This window comes from Mastigoproctus giganteus, chromosome 2 (assembly GCF_048544385.1).
Source record: "Mastigoproctus giganteus isolate SK-2022 chromosome 2, ASM4854438v1, whole genome shotgun sequence".
NCBI lineage: Eukaryota > Metazoa > Arthropoda > Arachnida > Uropygi > Thelyphonidae > Mastigoproctus > Mastigoproctus giganteus.
The window spans coordinates 7163333-7188934 of NC_143576.1; the positions used below are offsets into that span (position 1 = coordinate 7163333).

General features: G+C 39.9%; 1 protein-coding gene across 1 annotated transcript in view; it reads left to right on the forward strand.

Moving 5' to 3' along the window:
* LOC150089139 (RING finger and transmembrane domain-containing protein 2-like) overlaps nt 1-24665 on the forward strand; it is a 147562-nt gene extending 122897 nt beyond the window's left edge. Inside the window, exons 9-10 of the mRNA XM_090390346.1 lie at nt 744-845; nt 24372-24665. Coding sequence (XP_090246472.1) covers nt 744-845; nt 24372-24503 — 234 coding nt within the window. The 3' untranslated portion in view covers nt 24504-24665. The remainder of the gene's footprint in view (nt 1-743; nt 846-24371) is intronic.
* The last annotated feature ends 937 nt before the right edge of the window (nt 24666-25602 follow it).

Sequence of the window (25602 nt, forward strand, 5' to 3'; positions counted from 1 at the left end):
AAGTATTCAAGTTTATTACTGCTCAAGTATAGAGACCAAACTAAAAAAAAGACATTGAGCTTCTTGATGGACAGCAACACCTGGTGAGATGAGCAAAGGGATATCCACATGGGAAAGACTGAATATGTGGGCTGCAGAGTTAGTTAACTGTGTCTGCTGTTAATCTAGCTTTTTTTAAAATCTTATCTGCATCAGCTGTCTTGATAACAACAGGATTCTTCCTTCCCTTCTATATAAGTGTATCGTATATAAAATCCCTGTAAAATGACATCAAAATATTAAAAATAATAAATAGAAATACAGATCATCCCATTTCATAATCTTGTAAAAACCCAAGGACAAGGCTGAGAATTGCTATGGGTAAGAGGCACTTTTGGAGAAAAGCCCATCTTCTGTTTGTGGTCTGACATACCTAAAGAACTTGATACATATTTTACATGTAAAACATCTATAAATTGTCTCTCATTTGGGAGATCACTGTCTTGCATCAGCTTTGACTCTTGCATACAACCTACACCGATTCCATTATTTCTTATGGAAAATTAGCTCTTAATTTACATGAATATGAATGCAAGTATTAATCGAGTATTCATTCTTATTATCTCTTAGTTTGTATGAAAAGCCTAGTAGTTTCTACAATTACATTCCTGAATGCTTGTACTATACTAATCTACCACATGAAATTACTCTACTCTACTTTGGTGTCATTAAAGTGTGCTGTTTTTGCTGTATTTGGTTTCCAGACATATGGTGTTATGCCTTCAGTAGATCAACTGAAAATAGCAGGAGAATCATGTCCCATATGCCAAGATGATTACAGAACTCCAACAATGTTGCAGTGCAAGGTAATATAATGATAACAGGTTCTTTTTATGTTTTATTTTCAACGACATCTGCCTTTATAGAATTTCTCATTACGGGAGTGCTTCACTAAACATGTCATGTATGAATCCCGTCTCTGAAATCGACATGCTCGAGGTCTGAAATACATAGTTAAACACTAATTAATTTATGAATTGGGGTCAAATGGGCTTATGAGAGAACTATATAATGTCATTATACATGAAAGGCATAGCCTCATTCTCTATGTAGCATCGAGCCAACTAAGTTTTCTGTTTAGTGCATTGATCTCATATTGTGAAGGCATTACATCATGAGTTATTGATATTGCTGTTCTAAATATTCCTATTCTAAAATAAAATGCATTACTCCATTGGGCAGTTTATTGCTATTTTATTTAATTATTGCACTACTTGACTTGATTTTCGAGATTTCATTGGTGGGCAGGTAGGCATTGTGAAGGCCTGAACACTGACTGGAAACATCCATAAGATGAGATGCGAGAATGTGTAGTAAATAAAATTAAGTGAATTGGGTTTATGGCAAAAGCCTTATGCTTTGAGAGCTGTATAATATCACATTACATGAAAGGCATATAGCTTCATTCTGTATATATACCAAGACAACCGGCGGCAGAATGCCTCCACAATATCACATCAATTTGCTAAGTACCAAACTTAGTTTACTTGATGCTACTTACACTGAGTGATCACTGAATTATGACCACCTACCTAATACTTCGTAGGTCCTCCTTTTGTCCTCAGTACAGCAGCTATCCGACATGGCATTGATTCAACAAGATATCAGAAGTGTTCGGGAGGTAAAAAAAAAAAAAAAGTAAAGTGCAGCCATTATCAACCCACTGCAGGATGGAAGCCTCCTCAATAATTCATGCTGAGGGAAATGGACCATAATCTGCCACGCTGGTCCAGTGCGGGTTGGCAGATCGACCATATTCAGCAGTCAGGGGCTTGAACCCCGGTCTACTCAAAGAGCGTGTGCTACTGCACTCCCGCTCCTGACCACTCGGCTACGGATGGCCAACCAATCTGTGTGTAATGCGGTCAGCAATGCAGGTATGGAGGTGTATAAAGATGCCTGATATACCTTTCCATAGTGTCCCACAAGTGCTCTATGGGATTGATATCTAGGGAGTTCAGAGAAACCAATCGATATGCTGGAAGTCAGAACTGTGTTCTTCAAACCATTACTGCACAAGTGCCCGATGGCTCGGTGCATTGTCATCTTGGAAGACGCCATCGCCATTTGGGAAAAAGTGTAATGTAGTGGGGTATACACAGTCAGCAAGCAGTTGACAATAGCGGAGACCACTGATATGTTGCTCCACATGCACCAGGGGTCCAAGTTCCTGCCAGTGAAACATGCCCCGGCCTGTACTTTTGATACCATGCATCATTTTGAAGCAAGTCGGATATACAGATTGGACAGCATTATGTGATTCGTTATTGTGTCAGATGGGGCTTAAATGCATCAAAAATAGTTAAAGAGATGTATGAAGCATACGGTATTGAGTGTCTTGGTAGGACAGCCATATTTAAATGGTGCAAGCGATTCAGTGAAGACCGTGACCGTTGCAGATGAATCAAGACCTGGTCAGTCTTCCTCCTCAACAACTGAGCAAATCACAAAAGCCCAGGAAATCTTGGATTGAAGACAGGCGAATTACATTTTGTGAATTAGCTGTTAGAATGTCCATTTCATACAAGAGAGCTCACAATTATTGTGAAAGATCACCCGAAAATGTTGCAAATCTGTGCCCACTGGATTCCACACAATTTGACTTCAGAACAAAAACCAGCAAAGAAATCTGCTGCAAAAGACTTGTGCAAAGAAATCTGCTTGATCATTTTGAAAAACAGGGTCAAAACTTCTTAAATCGAATAGCGACTTGAGATGAAACTTCAATTTTTCACTGATCCAGAGACAAAACGACGGTCTAGTGAGTGAAAGCATTCTAATTCACCAAGATCTAAGAAATTTCGAACTTCTTGTTTAGCTGACAAGCAAATGGTTCCTGTGTTTTTTTACACAAAAGGCATTCTTGTTACACATTTTGCACCTTGTAGAACTATGAATAAGGAAGCATACGCCGAGGTTCTCTGAGTGAAACTTCACCCGCCATTCTTGAGAAACATCAAGAACTTTCTGGTTTTTCAAGACAATGCCAGACCCCCATATGGCTAATATTGTGTGACCAGTAATCACTGCCACAGGTACTGAGGTTCTCCCACATCCCCCTTATTCATCTGACTTAGCCCCATGTGATTTCTTCCTGTTTCCACATCTGAAGAAACCTCTGAAAGGCAAGCATTTCACATCTGGCCACAAAGGCAGTACTTCAGTCTTTCGAAAAATGGCTTGCAAGGAGCATTTAATGCATAGGTACGATGGTGGTGAAAGTGTGTAAAGTTCAAGAGAGAGTATTTTGAGAAGGAGATATCCACAGAAGATTTAGATGATGACAATTAAGATAAGATCTTGCATCAGTCCGCAAATTAAATGAACACCCCTCGTGCATAGGGGAAACATAATATCTGCTCCTTGGCTAATGAATGCAAGAATGTACCTTTTCATAACCATAATGTACCTTTTCATAACTAAATGCTACATACGTGTATACTTGCATATCTCATTAAAAATTTAATAGCTATTCAGAACAGTGAGTTCTTAACTGTTATTAATAGAAGCAGTCTAGTTATAGTGAATAAACATAACAAGAGTTAAGTTTCTGTAAGGTGCAGAGATAGATTTAACTTTCTCTACTAAATATTCAACTGTAAAATATATTTTATACACATTTACATGCTATTGAATTTGCAAGGTATATTGTTGAGTAGAAATAATAGTCATCTTATTGCAAGTTTATACACTGAGTGGACAGAAATCATGGGATATCTACCTAGTAAGGTGCCTCCGTAGCCAGGTGGGAAGGAGCAGCAGTGCATAGCACACGCTTCTTGATTAGACCAGGGTTCGAGCCCGTCACCACCAAACATGGAGGATGCGGAAAGGTCAGGGAATGACCACTGCATATCCCCGGAGCAGTATAGCCTTAGTTGCTAATGCGCCTAAAAAACCAAACTAACTAACTAAATAAATAAATAACCTACCTAGTAACCAGGCAGACCCACCTTTCACACGGCGAGGCATTGAGTCCACTAGTTCATGAAAGCATTTCACAGATATTTCAATCCATGCTTGCTGCACCTGGGTGGAGGATCCAAAGCGTGAATGGATCTTTTCACAGCATCCAAAAAATGCTCCACAGGGAATATCCAGTGAACAGGGAGGCCATTCTATGGTGTTAAAATCTGTGGAATGCTCTTCGAACCATTTCTAGTCACCGCAGCTCTGTGGGGAGGAACATTGTCCTGATGGAAGTGCATTGCTCTGTGAGTGCACAACGACCATGAAAGGATACAGATGGTCTTCAAGGGTGGATGTGTAACCTGGACCATTCAGAGATGTGTATAGACGTACCAGAGGTCCCAACGTGTGCCAGTTGAACATGCCCCAGATTCAATACCAATAGTTCATCTGCCTGTAAAGTTCCTTGTTGACATGACGGGTGCATAACTTCGTACGGTTTCTGCCAGATATGCACCAGCCCATCCACTTGAAATAACTGGACATGGGGCTCATTGGACCAGGAGACCCGTCTCCATCATCCAAGGTGCTGTTGAGGCATAGTCCTGTGTCGTGATGTTAGCGACAAAGCGACTCTGATGGGCCAGCAGCTCCCATAACCTATTGTGGCCAATGATCACCTGACAGTCTTGGTGGAGATGTTTCTGACACCTCCCTCATTGACGTCGGTGGTGATTTGTGCCACTGTCACCTTCTGGTTGGCTGAAACAATGCAAGACAAACATTGGCGGCCACATTCATCCATCACCTTTCTTCACCCACAGCGCTGTTCAAAATGAGATGTTATTCTGGAAATGGCATATTCCCAATATACTCTTGATATTATCAAACGGGGATCGTGCAATTTTTGTATCCCCTCTGCAATAGAATGACCCATGCATTGAGCACCCACTATCATCCCTCTTTCAGAGTCTGTTAACTCACGACGTTTATCCATACTGACATTGAAGTATCATCTGCGTGAATGCAGTGAACCTATATACCTGCCAAGCGGTGGGTTCATCCACTGGCGAGAGGGGCTGACAGCATAGTGTTGCCCAGGAACCCCACGAATTCTGTCCTTTCCAGTGTATATTTGAAAAGGTAATTTTTAATTTTAATGATACTGCTAGGTAATGTTTCTTGATGATATGTATTTGGAGTTGGCTAATTCACAGTCACGTGATGCTTAAAATGTAAACTTCATCACACAGAGCTCAGGAACCACTTTTTTTACTGTCAGTGCTAGCTAATTTTTTTTTGATTAAATATGATTAAAGAGGCCTGTGCACTCTGGATTCATTATTAATATCGAATTACTGCGGACACAGATCAAAATGGAGACAGAATTTATTCTGTCTCCGTTTCGCTCTGTGTCCACAGTAATTCGATATTAACTTTTTTTTTTTTTTTTTTTTTAATCATCATAAAGGGAAAATAGTACATAATTTCATTCTAATAAAGGAATACAAGGCACAAATTGAGTGAAATATTTATGTGAAATAACTCCATCAGGAGTTCTGCCGCTGCAATTTGACTGCCACCAAGCAGTATAGCTATCTGAGATATTGGCACGAGCTGACATTCCCTAATCAGAGAACTTGATATTTGAGTGCACAATTAACCTTCACTCATTTTCAACTACCTGAGTGTAGTACCACACAGTTGGTACATTACTCTGGGGTTCTTCTTCTTCTTTGGTCCTTAGCTGGCAGCTGGGGGAGGCGGTTGGCCACGCAACCAGTATGCTGCTGTAGGTGCCGCAGGGTTTCGGACTTGCTCTGTGATGTTCTTCCATACCTTACGATCCATGGCTTCAGTCCTGGCCTGGTTAAGGTCGAGACGTCGGCTCTTCAAGTCATCTTCCACTTGCTTGGCCCACGTTTTCCTAGGCGCGGTCCGTTGGATGCTCCATTGGGTGGGTCGTTGTCTCCAAAGGAGTGTGGATGATATTCTGTTCGTGCCCATTCTACATACATGGCCAAACCATCTGAGCCTTCGCTTCTGGATTTGGTCGGCAATGGTTGGTTGCTGTTGGCATCTGGCGCGGATGGTATCATTAGTGATGCGGTCGCGAAGAGAGATGCCCAAGATCTGCCGCAGGCATCGCATTTGGAATACCTCAAGTTTGTTCAAATCTAACTTGAGACAAATCCATGTTTCCGATCCGTAAAGAAGAATGGGCAGGATCAAAGGGGTTACTGCTACCCATATTCAGTACCTTGCATTTATCAATGTAATTTGTCAACCTAACTTCAAATGCCATTTCTCAGCCCATTTTCCAAATTTTCTAGATCTTGTTGCGGCAACATACCGTCATACTATTCATTAACCACCCTGCCAACCTTTCCATCACCTGCAATCTCATTAAGCCTTATATAAGCCTGAAAAGGATAGATGGAAAAGGACCAGGGTATGTCTGCCGGGGGCAAAGGTTGATGATGTTGTAGAGCAGATATCATCTTTTAAGGACACAAAGGATGCTATTGTTGTACACGTTGGCACTAATGATATTAAGAGTAGGAGACTGGCAGGATTACTTAACAAGTACAGGTCAATATTGAAATAAAAAGCCGTGAGTTAGGGTCGAATTTGAAAGTATCTGCAATTCTGCCCAGACACGATAGGAGGAAATACATGATGAGAGCCTTGTCAATCAGTTCAGCGCTGGTGAGATGTGCAAGACTCAAGGGGCAGAATTTTTTTTCAGCCTGGTCTGTGCTTGTTAACAGGAGTCTGCTTCTACAGGGATGGGATCCACTTAAATAAAAAGGGTGCAAGAATATTTGCTGATGCTATCGAAGCAGAGTTAAGTGTGTCAGAAAACTGCTAGCTTCGGGCAATACACAGACTAATAGATTAACAGAAGCCGCTGGCAGAGGTGAAATTGATTCTTGCACTGCTTCTATTGAAATGCTATTGAGCAACCTGGAAAGCAAGGCAATGGGGATTTCCAGGACTGCTGGGAGTCATAGTGGAACAAGTAAATACATGGGCTGTGTTAGGGTAACTAAGAGTAGTAACAGGTGCATGTACACCAATGCTTGGAGTATAGTTAATAAATTTGATGAGCTGGAAGTGCTACTCAAGATATTAAAGGCAGATGTTGGGATATCAGAGACGTGATGTCACACAGACATAAGCAGTGCAGAATTGGAATTTGGGGAGTACAATGTGTACAGGACAGGAAGGGAGGAGGGGTTATGCTGTTAGTTAAGAAATACAAAATCTAAGGAAGTGCATTCAATTGATGTTGGTGGACAGTACAATGATGAGTCTGTTTGTGTGACATAAGCACTGGGAAACACATGGATTAGGCAGCAAACTCAAGTAAAGGGCATTCTTATCAAAACTAAAGAACTAAAATGGTCTTGGGCAGGACACATAGCATGGAGACATGATGACAGATGGACTAAGAAAATAACAGAATGGTATCCAAGAGGAGCTAGAAGAAAACCTGGAAGACAAAGGTGGAGATGGATAGATGAAATTCATGAGTTTGTGGGTAGTAAATGGATGGCCAGTGCTCAAAACAGAAGGAACTGGAAAGTTGCTGGAGAGGCCTTCATCCTGCAGTGGATTGAAAATGGCTGATGATGATGATGAAGCACTGGGAAAGGAAAAATAAGAGTAGGTGTGTGTGTTATAAGCCTAATGAATCTGATGACTATAATGAGCAATTGTGCAAAGAAATAGAGTGGGCCAGTAAATCAGAGTGTCTTATAATGCGGGATTTTAATTTCCCAGAGATTGACTGGAATTTGTGGCTTACTCACTCAAACATTAGCAAGGCTTTTTTGGATTTATTGGATGATAGTTTTCTACAGCAGCCTGTTTGGGAGGCAACTAGAGGGAGTAATGCTCTTCATCTGATATCAGTAGTGATTCTTCATGCATTAAGAATCTGCAGATAAAGGAACCACTAGGTGGCAGTGATCACAGTGTGCTGAAGTGGGATTTACTCAAAGAGGTAACTACAATCAGGGGTAAAGGGAAGGGTTTTTGCTTTCATAAAGGTGACTACGATGGTCTGAGACAGTATTTAAATTCTATGCGGTGGGACCAACTGATGATGTTAGCAACAGCAAATTCAAAATGGGACGCATTCAAAGAATTAATCTTGGCAGCTACTAGGCTTTTCATACCCACTAAGAAATATTGTTCAAGATTTAGGCCTAAATGGATGTCAGATGAACTAGTTAGACAAGTGGCAGAGGGAAAAAAATGCATGGGATATACATAAATTAACATGTGACACAGAAGCCTACGATATATATAAACGGTCTGTAACAAGTGACAAAGGAGGTTAGGCAGGCAAAGGCAGATTACGAGAAATCTTTGGCAAAGGATGCAAAGTAAAACAACAAAGAGTTCTTTACTTATGTAAACTAGAAGGAAGGGGATAAATCAGATTGGTGCACTTGATATCGCCGGTAACTGTTGATCATCCTGCGCAGGTAGCTAACAAACGGAACGAATATTTTGCATCTAAATTCACATGTGAAGTATTATTCAGGGAGGGGAATGTCAGAGGTGTATTAAATTCTGGCAGTAAGCTAGATAATTTAGCATTAGCATTAGTAGAGGCATTTGATGCAAGAAAGCAAGCTTATGCAGCATCAGCCAAAAAAAAAAACCCACTTCCACTTCACCCCTCTGTTCGTTCAAAATACCTGTCCAGCTGAGCCTTAAACTTATTTAGTCTATCAACCTCCACTACATTGGATGGAAGTCTGTTCCACCAACCAACCACCCGCTGGCTAAAGGCAAATTTCTATCCTACATCTGTCTTTCCTCAATTTGAATTTATGCACTCTCAGGTGATTATTCTGAGCTAGAGGAAGAATCCCATCAGCATTGAGCATGTTCAAACCATTCAAGGCTTTATACACCTCTATCAGATCACCTCGCTGGTGCCTAGTCTCCAGACACTGTAATTTGCAAAACTTAAGCCTTTCTTCGTAAGAGTACCCCTTTGTTCCATTCACTAATCTTGTAATAACTGAGAGTAAAGCGGAGGAGAAATCGTTGAAGATAAACATAAGAAAGGCACTGAGTTGAATGGAATCTATCCAGTTATATTAAAGGAGGCAGCAAAGGAAGTAAGCAAACCCTTAGCCATAATTATGAGAGCTTCCTTGGACTCAGGAGAGGTACCCATGGACTGGAGATGTGCAAATGTGACCCCAATCCACAAAGGAGGATTGAGAGGGGAGATAGGTAATTACAGACCTGTTAGTTTAACTTCTGTTCCAGAGAAATTAATGGAGGCAAGAAGCATTCAAGACTTCAGTTATAGCTCGGATACAGTGCATGGGTTTGTTAAGGGAAAGTCTCGTCTGACCAATTTGATTGGATACTATAATGTAGTCACAAAGGAACTGGATGCAAAGAATAATTTTGATACTGTTGCATGTGGAAGATTGCTGCACAAATTGGAGCTGTGTGACATTGGAGGCAAATTGCTGCTATGGATAAAAGGATGGTTGAGTGGGAGAAGACAGAGTGGTAATCAATGTACACTGCTCTTCGTGGGCTAATGTTATTAGTGGAGTCCCCTAGGGTTCAATGTTGTTTTCTGTATTCATCAATGATATTGATGATGGTATATCAGGCGTAATGTCCAAGTTTGCAGACGATACAAAGGTTGGCAGGGTTTTTAATGACACTAATGACAGTAAGCTGCTGCAGCAGGATCTAGAAAAGTTGAGCAGATGGGCTGAGAGGTAGCAACTGAAGTTTAATATTGACAAATGAAAAGTACTGCATATGGGAAGCAGTAACCACAGAGTAACGTATCAACTGTGTGGTACTACACTGACAGTGGTAGAGTGAAAAGGACCCGAGGGTAATTGTGCAGGCAGATATGAAGTTTTCTGAGCAGTGCAGACTGTCTGCAAGAGTAACTCATGGTGCCTTGTCAAGGATATACAGGAATTATATTAGCAGGGATAAGGAGATGATTATTCCCCTGTATAAGGCAATGGTCAGGCCACATCTTGGGTACTGTATACAGGTCTGGATGCCTCATTTTAAGAAGGATATAGAGCTGTATGAACGAGTACTGAGGAGGACAACAAGATTAGTGAATGGAACAAAGGGTTGCTCTTACAAAGAAATTCTTAAGTTTTACAAATTACAGTGTTTGGAGACTAGGCACCTGTGAGATGATCTGATTGAGGCACATAAAGCCTTGGTTTGAACATACTCAATGCTAATGGGATTCTTCCTCTTGCTCAGAATAATCGCCTGAGAGGGCATAAATTCAAATTGAGGAAAGACAGTTGTAGGATAGATGTGCGGAAGTTTGCCTTTAGCTAATGGGTGGTTGACTGCTGGAACAACTTGTCGTAGGAGTTGATAGCTTAAACAGATTCAAGGCAGAACTAGACAAACATTTGGAGTGAGTGGATGGGTGAAATGAGAAGGGTCTGGTTTTTTTTGGCTGATGCTATATAAGCTTTCTTCCACCCTGTGCCCTGCTAATGCATTCATCAATAATACTAATACAAAAAAAAAAAAAAAAGAAAAAAAACCCGGTTGCAGAACTGAATTCTGTGGAATTTTACTAAGCAAATTAGTCCATGAACAGCAGGTTCATGTTAACAGAGTCCTGTTAACCACTCTGTCTTCTCCCACTCAACCATCCCTTTATCCATAGTAGTAACTTGCCACAATGCTCTGATTTGTACAGCAGTCTTATGTGCAAGTATCAAAAGCTTTCCCAAAATTCAAGTACAGCAGGCCCCCGTAATAATGCAGTTCGCTTTACCCTGATTCGCTATAACGCTGTTCTTATATTATAACCTGTATCTGACTATAACGCTGTCACAGATCACTATAACTCTTTTACAGATTGCATTTTTGGCATATTTAACGAAATAATTTCATTTGATGGAGTCGATAGCTTAAAAATGAATAGTAAAACAGCATTAAAACGTTTCCCACACTTAGTGAAATTTTCTCGCACGCTAATTTAATTGAAGTACAGTGACTTGTTACGTAGTTCCGAGATCAACATTTTAAAAAATGATCAAGTATATTGCTTGTAATATTTGCGTTATATGCATTTATCCGAAGTCTAGTCATCACTCAGTACTGTATTAGACATCATGCAAAACGAACAGTTTACTTGAACATTGTATCATAATTGATGCAACCAATGCAGTTACATTTTCAAAGAGTTAATAATGGCTGATAAGAACGAAAAAGCAACGTCTGAGCGAGTACAAAGACTATAAATGTAAGAAAAAGACTGAATTTGAAAATTAAATTAGACGTTTTGAAGCGAATCGATTCGGGTCAAAGACAAGTGGACGTGTGCCATAATTTAGGACTTGCAAGTTTAACTGTAAGGACAATTATAAAAAAAAATAAAGAATTAATTTTAGCAGCGGGAAAGATAGCTGTTCCACTGCAAGAAACTAGGGCTAGGCCGGCTATTAGGATTGAAATGGAAATACTTTAACTAATTTTATTGAAGATAATATCCAATGCAGAATTCAGTTAAGTTAAATACTATTAAAAAAAAAAAAGAGAGAGAGAGAGATTAGCCAATATGATGATCTGAAGAAAACTCGCCTAAAAAAAAAAAAAAAAAATGGGGAACCATTAAAAACTAATAAGGGCTGGTTGAATAGATTTAAAATCCAGGAAGAAGCCGCAAGTGCAGAAGGAGCCGAAACTTTCAAAAAAGAACTTGTTAAAATTATTGAAGAGGGGTATTGTGTGTGTTATACTTCTCAACAAGTTTTTAACATAGATGAAGCAGGACTTTTGTGGAAACAAATACCTGAAAGAAGAAAAAAACATGCCAGGTTTCAAAGCGGCAAAGGCTCAGTTGACTTCATTGTTGGGTGGTAACGCTGCGGGAGATTTAAAATTAATACCCCTTTAGTGCAGTATGCACTGCCTGAAAATTAGTTTATTTGGAAGAGGGCCAAAGTTCAACCCAAAATCGACACATTTTTCATGATTAAATTCATCAATTAAATTAAATCAATTTAGATCAATTAAATTCATAATTTTAATTGAAATTGTAAGTTTCATTTTGATACGTAAGTAGGTACCACATAATTATATATACGTATGTAATGCAGAATATTTTATATGTACAAATATTCGAATATTTTGACCGACATTTGTGCATCTTTTCACTATCGTTTATTATTGATTTGGAAATATCCTATGGCACCGACCACAACTCACAAATACATATGTTACCTTATGGGAATGCGACGCTCACTTAGCGCTCTGTTTTAATGGAACGAATTATCAACGTTAAGCGGAGATCACCTGTATACAATATCAAAATTACTTTTTTGAATCCAGTTCCTTTGTTACTGTATGATCTCCAATCAAATTTGTCAGACAAGATTTCCCCTTAATGAACCCATGCTGTGATTGAAAAATTACTGCACTCTTGCTAGATGGTCCTTCATTTTTTTTTAATTCTTTAACCAGTGACTCCATTGTTTTCCCTAGAATAGAAGTTAACAGGTTTGCAAATAAATTACTCATGTCACCCATTGATCTCCCTTAGTGAATTGGGAATACATTTGAACATCTCCAATCCACAGCATCCATCTCTGAATCCGTAGCTGCTCTCATAATTATGGCTAAGGGTTTGCTGCTTGTTTGTTTTTGGTTTTTTTATTGGCGCATTGGCAGCTGTGGCCATAATGCGCCAAGACTATGCAATATTTAAAAGTTTAAATTCTCGGTGACCTAATTAGTTAGGTCACCATGTCCAGATAAATAATAACAAATATATAAAAATTAAATCAATAAAGAGATAACAATAACAAATTTTAAATACAATTAAAAACTTTTATTGATTTAAAATAGCTAAAAACAGCAGACACGTTGTCATTGTCGGATAAAATCTGACTGAGTGTATAAGGCTCAGTCAGATGACTAAAAGCGGTAAAACGGGTGCTGCTAAAATCTGGACAGTCAATTAAAAGGTGTCTAATCGTTAGGATTGTGCCACAGGACACACACATAGGAGGGTCATCAGCCCTCAGCAAAAACAAATGAGTTAAATGACTGTGTCCTATGCGGGTCCGGGCAAGAACAACTTCCTCCTTACGATTCCTGCGCAGACTAGACTGCCACGGTTCAATTACAGGTTTTATATGATATAACTTATTCGCAGTCTGTCTATTCCACGAATCCTGCCATTGGGAATGTATCTTTTGATGTATTATTTGCCTGTAGTCTGTATAGGGGACTAACAGGCAGTGGTCATTATTGGGAATTGCTGATTTGGCTGCGGCGTCAGCCAAATCATTTCCCCTAATCCCAATGTGGCTAGGAATCCAGCAGAAGCGGATATCATATTCACGTTCATGGAGAACGTGAATCTTCTGCTGAATGCTAGACAGAACTGGATGAGAATTATATCTCACAGATATTAAAGCCTGTAACACGCTGAGAGCGTCGGTATACAAAATGAACCGTTGGTATTGGCATTCACTAATGTGATCCAAGGCTAACTCTATAGCGTGCAGCTCTGCAGTAAATATGCTGCATTCAGAGGGAATCTGCTCCGATGTAGTGCTGTCTGTAAAGACAGCAGCAGATCCCACATATGATTCTGACTTCGACCCGTCTGTGTAGACTGGCGCGAAGTCAGAATGTTCAGCTCGGTGTGCTGAAAAAAGCTGCAGGTAGACAGACGATGGAGTGTCCGACTTTCCCCAATTTCGAAGGGACAAGTCACATGCCGGGACATGAGCATGCCAGGGTGGAAGGGGTTGCTTTGGTGTTTGGGCAACCCTGTCTACCTTTATATTAAGTTCTTTGAGTAGCTCTTGGACACGAATACCAAAAGGACGATTGGCAGTCTTACGGGTGTTGTACAAATTTTCCCATCGTGGCTCAAAAACGGTTAGCCACGTAGGGTGGTCTGGCAGGGATTTCAGTTTTAGAGCGTAGTTTAGAGACAACTGCTTACGTCGAAGCAATAATGGCGGTTCGTTTGCTTCGACGTATAAGCTCTGGACAGGAGATGTGCGATATGCTCCAATAGCGGTACGGAGAGCCAGATGATGGACAGGATCGAGCCAACGAAGTACACTGTCTCTGGCCGAATTGTATACCAGGGACCCGTAATCCAGTCTGGATCGTACAAGTGCACGATAGATGCGTAGTAGGGTGCATCGATCCGCACCCCAAGATGTTGAGGAAAGAGAGCGCAGAATATTTAGCCCTCTTGTGCACTTTGTGCGGAGTTGACGGATGTGATCCAGAAAGGTCAGCTTTTTATCGAATACGAGTCCCAAGAATTTTGTGTCCGCTGCTATTGGAATTACATTTTGTCCGAGCTTTAATTCAGGCTCAGGATGAAGATTACGCTTACGACAAAAGTGTACGCAAACGGTCTTCTCCGGCGAGAACCTGAAGCCATTAGCAAGAGCCCAGGAGTTGAGGCGATCAATAGCTTTCTGCAGTTGTCTTTCAATAACCCTCAGGTTGCATGACTGACAAAATATGCTAAAGTCATCAACATAGAGGGCACAGTTTACAGTTGGAGGAAGTTGTTCTGTGATGGAATTCACTTTGATGGCAAAAAGCGTGACACTTAATACTGATCCTTGTGGTACTCCCTCCTCTTGGCTGAAGGAACGAGAGAGTGAGGATCCCACACGAACTTGGAAAGATCGATTGGCTAAAAAGTTTTTAATAAAAATGGGGAGTTGCCCCCTAAGGCCAAGGCTATGCAGATCTTTTAAGATGCCAAATCTCCAAGTTGTGTCATACGCTTTCTCCATGTCAAAGAACACCGACACCAAGTGTTCACGTTTTAGGAAAGCATCCCGGATGGATGCTTCCAATCTAATAAGATGGTCCAAAGTGGACCGGTTCCTTCGGAAGCCGCACTGTATGTTGGAGAGAAGGTCATTTGATTCTAAGTACCATATTAAACGAGAATTAACCATTCTCTCCAGGATTTTGCACAGACAGCTAGTCAGAGCAATAGGACGATAGTTGGTGGTGACTTTTGGATCCTTTCCTGGCTTAGGGAAGGCAAGAACGATTGCCTTTCTCCAGGAATCCGGAAACTGCCCTTCAGTAAAGATTCTGTTATACAGAAGGAGCAGACAATCCATAGATTTTGGTGAAAGATGTTTAATCATGTCATAATGGATGCCATCTGGTCCAACAGCACTTGCTTTGGAAAGAGCGAGGGCTCTTTTCAGTTCCTGAATAGTAAAATCCCCGTTGTAGGGATAGAGGCCCTTGGACTTAAAATTAAGTGCTTCTCTTTCCAGTTTATGTTTCAGGACCAGGAACTCTGGGGAGTACGAGGATGTTGCGGAGATGTTAGAGAATGTTTCCCCAAGAGCATTGGCTATTGCAGTTGGATCTGCAACAGCGCATCCATTATAATCTAAGATTGAAGAAGGGTGGGATGTATATTTTCCCTTCATTTTCCGGATTTTATCCCAGACTACCTTAGAGTTGGTAGACTGGTTAATAGATGATGTAAAACGGATCCACGATTCCTTTTGGCTCTGACGACGGATGTAGCGTGCTTTGGCTCGTGCACGTTTGAAGGCTATAAGGTTGTTCGTGGTAGGATATCGGCGAAATATCCCCCACGCTTTGTTTTGAGCCTTTTTTGCTGCTGTGCATTGTGAATTCCACCAAGGTTTGGGAAATGGTGGAAACCGGGCTGATGTTTTTGGGACAGCATTAGCAGCTGCGTGGACAATGATTTCTGTGATGTACGTTACTGCGTCATTGATAGGCTCCTGACTGACTGTACTGAGGTCAAAATTTGCCTGATGTTGGAAGGCATTCCAGTCAGCCTGATCAAACTTCCACCGTGGTAACCTAAAAGGAAGACACGGTCTCCCACTGTGTAACAAGGTTATCACAGGGAAGTGATCACTTCCGTATGGATTCTCCTCCACTTCCCAGGTGAGTGAAGGGAGTAGAGAAGGGGAGCAGATAGAGAGATCAATGGCAGAAAAAGTACGGGTAGGCATATGGAAGAAGGTGTTTGTTCCAGTATTTAGAAGGGAAAGGTCATTGTCATTGAGCATACGCTCTATGACTCGTCCCCTTCCGTTGATGTTAGCACTACCCCACAGGGTGTTATGTCCGTTAAAATCCCCGAGAAGTAAGAAAGGGGGAGGCAACTGCGTTACAAGATCATCAAGGTCTTCCTGGGAGATGTCAGTCCCAGGTGGCAAATAAATCGAGCAGACCGTTATTAAAAATCCCACTGTAAGGCGAATTGCAACAGCCTCTATGCTGGTTGTAATTAGCAAGGGCTGAACTGGGGTCTGATTACCCACAAGGATAGCCACTCCTCCATGAGCAGGACCATCCGCAATTCTATCCTTACGAAAGATTGTGATGTTATGCAGGGTGGGATCATCATTTGCCTTTAGATAAGTCTCCTGCAAGCAAAAGCAAACTGGCTCGTGCTTTTGCAGGAGGGCCTTGATGTCATCAGTATTTCGCCGGAATCCACGACAATTCCATTGTAGGAATTTAGCCATTATTTTGGCTTGGTGGGTCCATCAGGCGGCTTCCGAGGTGCTGAGGGCTTACTTTTATCAGTCTTGGCTTTGTCTTTTTTGGGGAAGAATGGACGATGTCCCGTGTCCATTTCTTCCTCCGCAAAGAGTTCCAAGACTGATTCATCCTGTACCTCCTTGTTCTCTACATCCATTCTTTCTGTTGTTACTTCAGGCTCTTTACCACTTGGTTTTGGTAGTGGTGGAGCACTAGGAGGTACGGATATAGGAGTGGCAACTGACTGTGTTTTTTTGGTGGGCTTTTGAGAACTCAATAAATAGCGTGCAATCGGGGTGAATGACTCTCTTGGTGGTATAGTCATCTCAGTTTGTGTCCCGATAGTGCTCTTAGCAGAAACCTTCTGGGCATATGAAGGTTTCCCGCTATTTACTGGTTGGATACGTTTTCTGGCCTCTGGGTAGGAAATATTCAGCTCTGTTTTTAGTTTTTGGATTTCTTTTTCGTCTTTCCACCGCTGGCATGCTCTTGAATAGGCGGGGTGCTCACCTTGGCAGTTAACACAGGCGGGTTTTGGAGCTGTACATTCCTTGCTCTCGTGGTCTTTAACACCACATCGAGCACAGGCAGGGTTACCACGACAAGATGTTTGTGAGTGGCCGTATTTTTGGCATCTAAAACACCGCAGTGGGTTTGGGATATAAATCCTCACTGGGCAGTTTAGATAACCTGCCTTGATGGAATTTGGAGGCCGTGGGGTGTTAAACGTGAGGATGAGAACTCGGGTAGGGACGAGATTCCCATCCTTCCGTATCGATATTCTCTTTACAGCTGTCACTCCTTGGTCTTTCAATTCAGAGCAGATCTCTTCTTCAGAAACATGAAGAAGGTCCCACTCTGATATGACACCACGTGAAGAATTTAGAGTTTTGTGAGGGGTTACGATGATAGGTATTCCCCCTATGGATGTAGCCTTTATGATTTTTTCCGCTTGCTTGGTGGTAGAAGCTTCGACCAAAAGGTCGCCAGAACGCAGTCTTTTTACAGATTTTGGTGAACCTGCCAACCCTTCTAATCCTTTCTGGATGAAGAAGGGTGACATCTTTCCAATGGACTGCTCTCCGGTGGAATGGAGAATGAGGAAAAGCGGTGTCACTAATGGTGGTGATTTATCCTCAGTTCTGGCTCGTTTTGCAGAGGTGTTATCTGCGTCATCATCTCGATTAGGTAGGGGCCTTGTTGGGGCCCCAGAAGAAAGGGGATTTGAATTACTCATGAGAGTAAAGAAAAATGTCTGATGCCTAAGTACCTCACCCACCACGGAGCCCTACGAGGGGGCGCCCACTCGTGAACTAGCAGGTACTGCGTACACGAATGGGACGCCGAGTTCGCTTAGAACACCATACCCACGTTACCAATAAGTCTTTATCCCGTCCCAGGACCATAGGGAGGGAGACTTATTGGAACGCAGTTGACCCTAGCAGTATAATACCACCCGCCGATTGATCCCAGTCGAGCCGGTCCGGGACCACCCGTCTCGTCGAAGCAGGGGCCAAAGTGGTGTATTAAGGCTGGGCCCCTCAACCACCAGGATCCCCCTTTCCGCTTCCACGGGTCGCGGCGCACGGCTGCACACGCCGGATTCCAATGATGTAACCCTGGAACCAAGGTATGGGCGTTGGATCCCAGTGATGCTAATCTGGAAAACCAGCAGCATCACTGGGAGGTCCCCTCACCACGTACAGGTGCCCACGTCGAGGGGAGGGTTTGCTGCCTTCTTTAATATAATTGGATAGTCCCATCCACCCCAGGTGCCATTTTTATGTTCAACTTCCCTCTCCATTATTACAGAATCATTTAGCTGCCTGTTTGTGTTTGATAAACTTCTGGCCTCCACTACCCTATTCCTCGCGTGTGAATGTAGATGCAAAATATTCATTGTTTGTCAGCAACCTGAGCAGGATCATCAACAGCAGTCAAACCATTAATATCAAGTAAATCAATTTGATTCATCCTTTTCCTTCTACTGCTTTACATAAGTAAAGAAGTGTTTATTTTTCTTTGAATCCTTTGCCAAAAGTTTCTGATATTCTTCCTTAGCTTGCCTAACCTCCTTTATGAATTGATTAGACTAGTTTATACCTACCCTAGGCTTCTGTATCACCAGATAATTTTTATGCATCCTATGCATTTTTCCTCTCTGCTACAAGTCTTAGTTCATCTGTCATCCATTTGGGCTTTGAACAGTATTTCTTAGTTGGTGTAAAAAGCTTGGTAGCACTTATGATTATCTCCCTGAATGTTTTCCATTTAAAATTCGTTGCTAACATCATTAGTTGGTCCCACTGTATAGAATTAAACTCTGTCCGAGACCACTGTAGTCTCTCCTTTATGAAAGAAAAAATCCCTCCCTTCACCCATGATGGTAGTTACATCTTTTAAATAAATCCCACATCAATACACTGTGATCACTGCCACCTAGTGGTTCTTTTACCTACAGAATCACTGCTAATAATCACATCAAGAGTAGTGCTCTCCTGTTGCCTCTGTAACATGCTGCTGTACAAAACAGTCATACAATAAATCCACTAGTCTTGCTTGTGTGTGAGTGACTATCCTACAATTTCCGGTCAAAACTGGAAAGTTAAAATCACACATAATAAAACATTCTGATTTCCCATTCTGTTTCTCTGTATAGTTTTTCATTATACTCATCACAGGCCCAAATGTTGTACTTACATTAGGCCTATAACACACTCCTGTCATTTTTGTTTTCCCAGTGCTTATGTCATAAAACTGACTCAACCTTGCATGGGCCACTTATGTCAACTGTATGCGCTGCCTTAGATTTTATGTTCTTCTTAAGAGCATAATCCTGAGAATTGTTTTTTCAGATTTAAGTTAGCACATAAATAATGTGGCCATTTCTAAACCAAGCACTAAGCTCTTGTCAATGGATGAAAAATAGTGACCCAAAACAGTAAAAACACAATGCAAAGTAGTGAAATTTCCTAAAATTATTCAAAAAAAAATTTTTTTTTAATTTATTTTAAATGCAGAACAGATGTAAATTATTAATGAAAAAAGTCAAAGCTTGCACTGGACTTGACTAAAATTTAAATTTTTAGATTTTGATATTTTATTTCTGAGTGGAAAATCATGTCATTGTTAAAAAAAATATATATATGTCTTATTATCCTTTTTATTCTGGTAAGTAAAATAAGTATTCTGAAATATTCACATAGATAAGAAACCAGAAAAATATCATTGCAAATTTACAAAAAACAGAAATACAAAAATTGTGTAGTGATGTCTAATGTTCAAAATGAGCAAATTTCTATATACAGAATGCCTTGTCATAAATAGAATCATCATAGTTAATGTCATGTCATTATTTTTTTATAATTGGTGTAAATCTATGGGATGCATGTTGCATTTTTGGATGTACATGCAATCAGGAATGCTGGTTATTGCCCGTATTTCGTATTTGAAATTTATTTAAAATGTTGAAAATATTTCCTTCATATCCTCTGGCAACATTGTCATATGTCAGCGGTTCCCAACTGGTGGTTCGCGAAAGTGTTCCAGGGGATTCACACTAAAAATTCTGTAATGGCGGTCCTGCTTAGATTTACAGTGGTATTGTCACCATCCTCCCCACACCAGGTCGAAAAGGCCCGGGTTCAAATCCCGTTAATGACACGAGGAACTTCAATGGACTTTTTTCACCCAGTGGCTGAGTTAGTCGGTCTCAGGCGTAGATAGCAAGGTCCCCCCCCCCCCCCCCCAAAATTGGGATTTTTCATTCAGAAAAATAGACAAGTCGACCAAAGAACACACGCAATTAACAGACATAAGACACAGCGTGACAGATGAATTTAATTTAATTGGGTGTTTTTTTTTTTTTTTGCTTAGATTTACATAGATATATATTTGTAAACGAAATAATATAAAAAATAATAATAAACAATAAATAAAATTAAATAAAAAGTAAAGAAATGGCAAAGAAAGAAACCACATCTCCCACAGTTCCTTATAATTACTTTCCATCTTACAGTATATCATGTTAAATAAATATCTAAAATTATTTTTTGACTAAATGTCTAAGAGTATGAAAAAGGTTGTTTATGCATGGGTAATGCGAGATGTAATCAAACGATGCATGAATACTACCTGAGTAGTAGAAATGATGGAAGTGCATTACCCATGTCTAGGAAATAAACTCATACACCGACCATTGAATAAAATTTTACTGTAACTAAAATTTTACAAATAGTATGAAAATAATATAAAATCAAAAACAAATTATTTACGATAAACTAAAAACTAATAAAAGATCGTTTACAATAAAATGAGCTAAAATATAAAATTAAAAGCGCTAAAAACCTGGAGCTTTCGAGAGCGTCAGCTCTCTTCTTCAACAGTAATATGACTTCCTGCAACATCTCCTTAAATAGCAGGTTTACAGTACATCCGCACGTGGTATTTCTCCACGTGGTTCAATCGGCACATGGTCAGAACCGGAAGCGGAAATGTCTCGGGTACGTAGCAAAGAAAATCGTTCATCCGAATTTAATACAATTGTTTCAAAAATAGGATGAATACGCATGCCTCTATCTCTGTTCATGGTATTCTTACTGGATGAACCAATCCGTAAACCCTTGAGCCATTTGCGCTCCCAGTATCCGTGTGCACGATCCAAAATAATAGCGTCCTCCGGGGAGATTTGAGTTTTCCGACCTCAGAGGCCTCTTTCAGGATATTGCATTACCCATGCCTAAACAACCTTTTTCATACTCTTAGACATTTAGTCAAGAAATAGTTTTAGATTAAACCAGGCACAACATCAAGCATCTTTCATATTGTGGAGTTATACTTCATAATCGGGTTGTCACAATAAATGAGAAAACCAACATGCTTCGAAACGGTGCCATCTGGGTGGTGGTATGCGCCAAGAATAAATAACATTAGTTTTCTCCACTGGTGAAGTTAACTATTGAGAGCAATGCAATATGTCGGCAACTCATTGTGAAGGTATTCCAATATAAGATACAGTATAATCAAACAATGTATGCATGCTACCTGGGTAGTAGAAATGATGGAAGTGCATTACCCATGCCTAAATCTTTTTTAAATAAGTATGTTTTCCATATATTTTTTTTTTCCCCATTCTCAAAGATCATTGTTATGTATAGGTACTTTTTTTTAGAACCTATAGTACTTAGTACTGTGTATGGGTTGAAGGTTGAGAAGATGAAAGAAGATACTTGTTGACATTAGACTTGAACTTCTGTAGATTGTAATTTTCAGGAAATATGTATGTATGAAGGAAGGTTGTTCCAGAAAACAGAAGTTGAATGAATAAATGAGGAAGATGAAAAGTTGGTTCTGTGAGTTTGAAGTTGGACAGTAAATGGATGTTGGCTGCACGTGTTCAGACTGTTTTGAAAGAGAGAGTGGGAATTATAGAAGCCAATTCAGAAGAACAGTGCCAATGGAAGTATCTGTAGAAAAGGCATGCAGCAGAAACAGTACATCTATGAGACAGAGTGGAAAAGCTCCATTCGAGATGAGTCATTAACATAACTGCCCTCTTCTGAATGGAATGTAGAAGCCTGAGAGATGTTTTGGGGGTACCGTCCCAGATGTGGGAACAATATTCCATGGTAGGGCGGATTTGTGATTTCTACTGAGTAACTAACTGTTTGGATGAAAAGTACCACCGAGAGCAAAAGAGAAAACCCAATTTTTTAGATGCAGAGGAAGCAATATTTGTAATGTGCTTGTGCCCAGAGAGATTGAAAGTCAGGGTAATCCTCAAGATCTTGTCTAGAAATCGGAGTGTTATTGAAGATAAGCATAGGAGCTTTGGTTTTGGTTTTTTTTTTTAAGGAGCATTAGCAACTGAGGCCATATTGCTCCGGGATATGCGGTGGTCATTCCCTGACCTTTCCGCATCCTCTGTATTTGGTAGTGACGGGCTTGAACCCCGGTCTAATCAAGAAGCGTGTGCTACGCACTGCTGCTCCTTCCCACCTGGCTGCGGAGGCACCAGCATAGGAGCAGAATCCTTTTTGCGAGGTATAAGACAGGACTGAGTTTTAGAAGGATTGAAATTAAGTTTTCTTTGCCCTACTGGAGAACAGCATTTAAGGATTTGGCAGTGGATATTCGATAAGTTCAAGCTGTTTGAGCAGGGCAGGGTTTTTCAAACTTGAAGGTGGAAAGCAATGTGCTATCATCAGCAAAACTACGGATAGGATTTCCAGTCAATGGAAGAAGGCCATTAATATACAAGAGGAAAAGAGTGGTGGGAATAACTGAACCTAGAGAACACTAGCATTAAGTGAAGTTAAGACAGAGAGCCGTCTACCATCACCCGCAGTGAAAAAACTGGATACCCAATTACAAAGAACAGGTGGAAAACCATAGGCTGGAAGCTTATTTAGAAGACCTTTATGCTAAACAAGATCAAAAGCCTTTGAAATGTTTGTCAACTTTTCCATTGAATTTGTCCATAGATTATTATTATTATTAGCCATATGGTACAAGGAAGCCTGAGGCTTATGCTGAACCAGCAAAAAAAAAAAAAACAAATTCCCTGAGAGAGAGAGAAGTACAAAGAGAAGAATGATGATATCCAGCTCAGGACCCTGGGTTTGCCAAGCCCATACTCACCAGATGTGAGCCGTGCCCCCCCCCCTTCAGGGATAAATGGATAACATAAACCAAAATATCACCAGTGGAACAAAACTGATGGAATCCATAGTGGTGATCATTGACCAGGTGAAAGATTTCCAGATAGTTTAAAAGTTGGCAGTTAATTGATTTCTCCATTACTTTGGAAAGAGTAGAAGTGATCACAACAGGACGATAATTGGATGGAAGGGATCTGTCACCTTTTTTTAGGAACTGGCTGGATATGAGCAAATTTCCAAGCAGAAGCAAAAACACCTTTGGAATAAGAAAGTGAAACAAGATGACACAAAACAGGAGCAAGTTTAAGGGCACAGGTTTTGAGAAGTGGAGAAATACCATCAGTACCTGCAGCTTTCATAGCATCAGATTCATCAAAATCCTTCGAAAACCACAGGATTCATTAATTGGAGTGTACTGGGAATGGTTTGAGGTAATTTACCAAGATCATCAATACATGAATTGGAAGTAAAATAGGATGCTAGCAGCTTTATCTTTGGCTGATGTGGCAACAGAACTATCTGGTTTTGACAGAGGTGGGAACAGAGATGGGCAAAAATTGTGGCCAATAGCTTTGGAAAGAGACCAGAATGCTCAGCTACAATTTGGACAAGAAGCAAGTTTTCTACTCGTAGCCTGTTTGAAATCTAGTTTGGACTGATTAATAACTGCTTTACAAAGTATAAATAATAATTTTTATTATTACGCAATGTCACTTATAAAAACTTTGTACTAGAAATATTTTATAATAAAAATTCAATACTTTTACACAATTCAGAGAATATAAGCTTAGGAGTTTGCAATAAAAATACGTTGAAAGGGGTTTGAGAGTCAAAAGTTTAGGAACCGCTGCCATGTGTGAATGAAGAATACACATTGAGGAGAATCATGGAAGATTAGAATGCATCAGCGATGGGAACTGCTTTGATGGGAAAGCAGTTCCCATCTCTGACAATCCCCCCCACCCACCCACCAGAACAGCAAAATATAAATTATACAGATGAATTAGAAAAGATAGTCATGTTGGCTATAATCTAAGCACCAAGCTGTTTAATATTGATTCGTTTGTAGAAAAGGAAGCATGTTCCCGGGTGTATCGTTTTCTTAGCAGCATATCACTTCAAGTCATTTGAAAATAAACATGTTTAGTAGCTATATACAATATCTTTATTACTCAACATTTTTTTTTTTAATAGCATATATTTTGTGAAGAATGCGTGTCTCTTTGGTTTGATCGTGAACGTACATGTCCCATGTGTCGAGCACAAATAGCAGATGATCCCACTTGGAGAGATGGCTCAACAACATATTTGCTTCAAGTCTTCTGACTTTTTCCTTGCTATTTATAATAAATGTATAAATTCAGAAACTTAATTTTGTTACCATTGATGTAAAGAAACTATCAACTTTATTTTCATAGCACATGATTAGTTAATGTTTTATTATATTTTATCTCCAGCGATGTTGTTGCTCTGAGGAAACCAGTACTACATTTATCATCTTAAATTTAAATTTGATATTATCAGTATCACCCGGAATAAAACATTTGATTTTCATTATTAAAAATTATCACTAACTATGAAATTTTTTTTTATATTATTTAATTAAAATTTTTATAGAAAGAAATAGCCAATAAATGAAATAAATTGTTCTTGCTCGTATGAGCTTGTTAAATAAACTATTACAAAAACTGGCGTTATTTGTAAATTTTATTTTTTATTTGTAAAAAATCAGAGCTACTAGCCTCAATAACTTCTACGTTGTAACAATATATTTAAGAGTAAGAGATTACCTCAATCTTTTGAGTAGAATGCTCTCCAAAAGTGAAACGAATAAAATTATTTAATGACTTCTTTCACTCATAGAGACATGACTGATCTGATGCACAACGAAATCGAAAGCCTCAACCCTGAAACACATCAAACCAACTCATGAAAAACCATGAGTGCGAGAAGACATTTTGTCAGAATAATTAAAATAGTTAGTCAGAAAACAGTATACAAGAATAAATAATTAAAATGGATTATAAAATATGCTTATAAAGTTTGGATAAACATATTGACATACAAATTCCAGGGTCAAGTTGCACCTCTCAGCTGTCGATTGTGTCGTGCGTCGGATCAGTCATGTCTCTATGAGTGAAAGAATTCATTAAATTCATTTTATCCATTTATTTTATTTGTTTTATATTTGGAGAGCACTGACTGGAAGCATTCTATGCAAAAGATTGAAGTAATCTCTTTCTCTTTTCAATATAAGTAAATTTTATATATATTTACGCATGGAAATTATTCTAAAAATCACAAGTTATCATTTCTTGCTTGGTTATAGGACTGTGCTTTAAGATAAGTCATATTTGATAGTCTTTCTCAATGTGAAATAAAATTTTGAAATTTCTTTTGTGTTGCAATGTTAAACTTTTTTCTG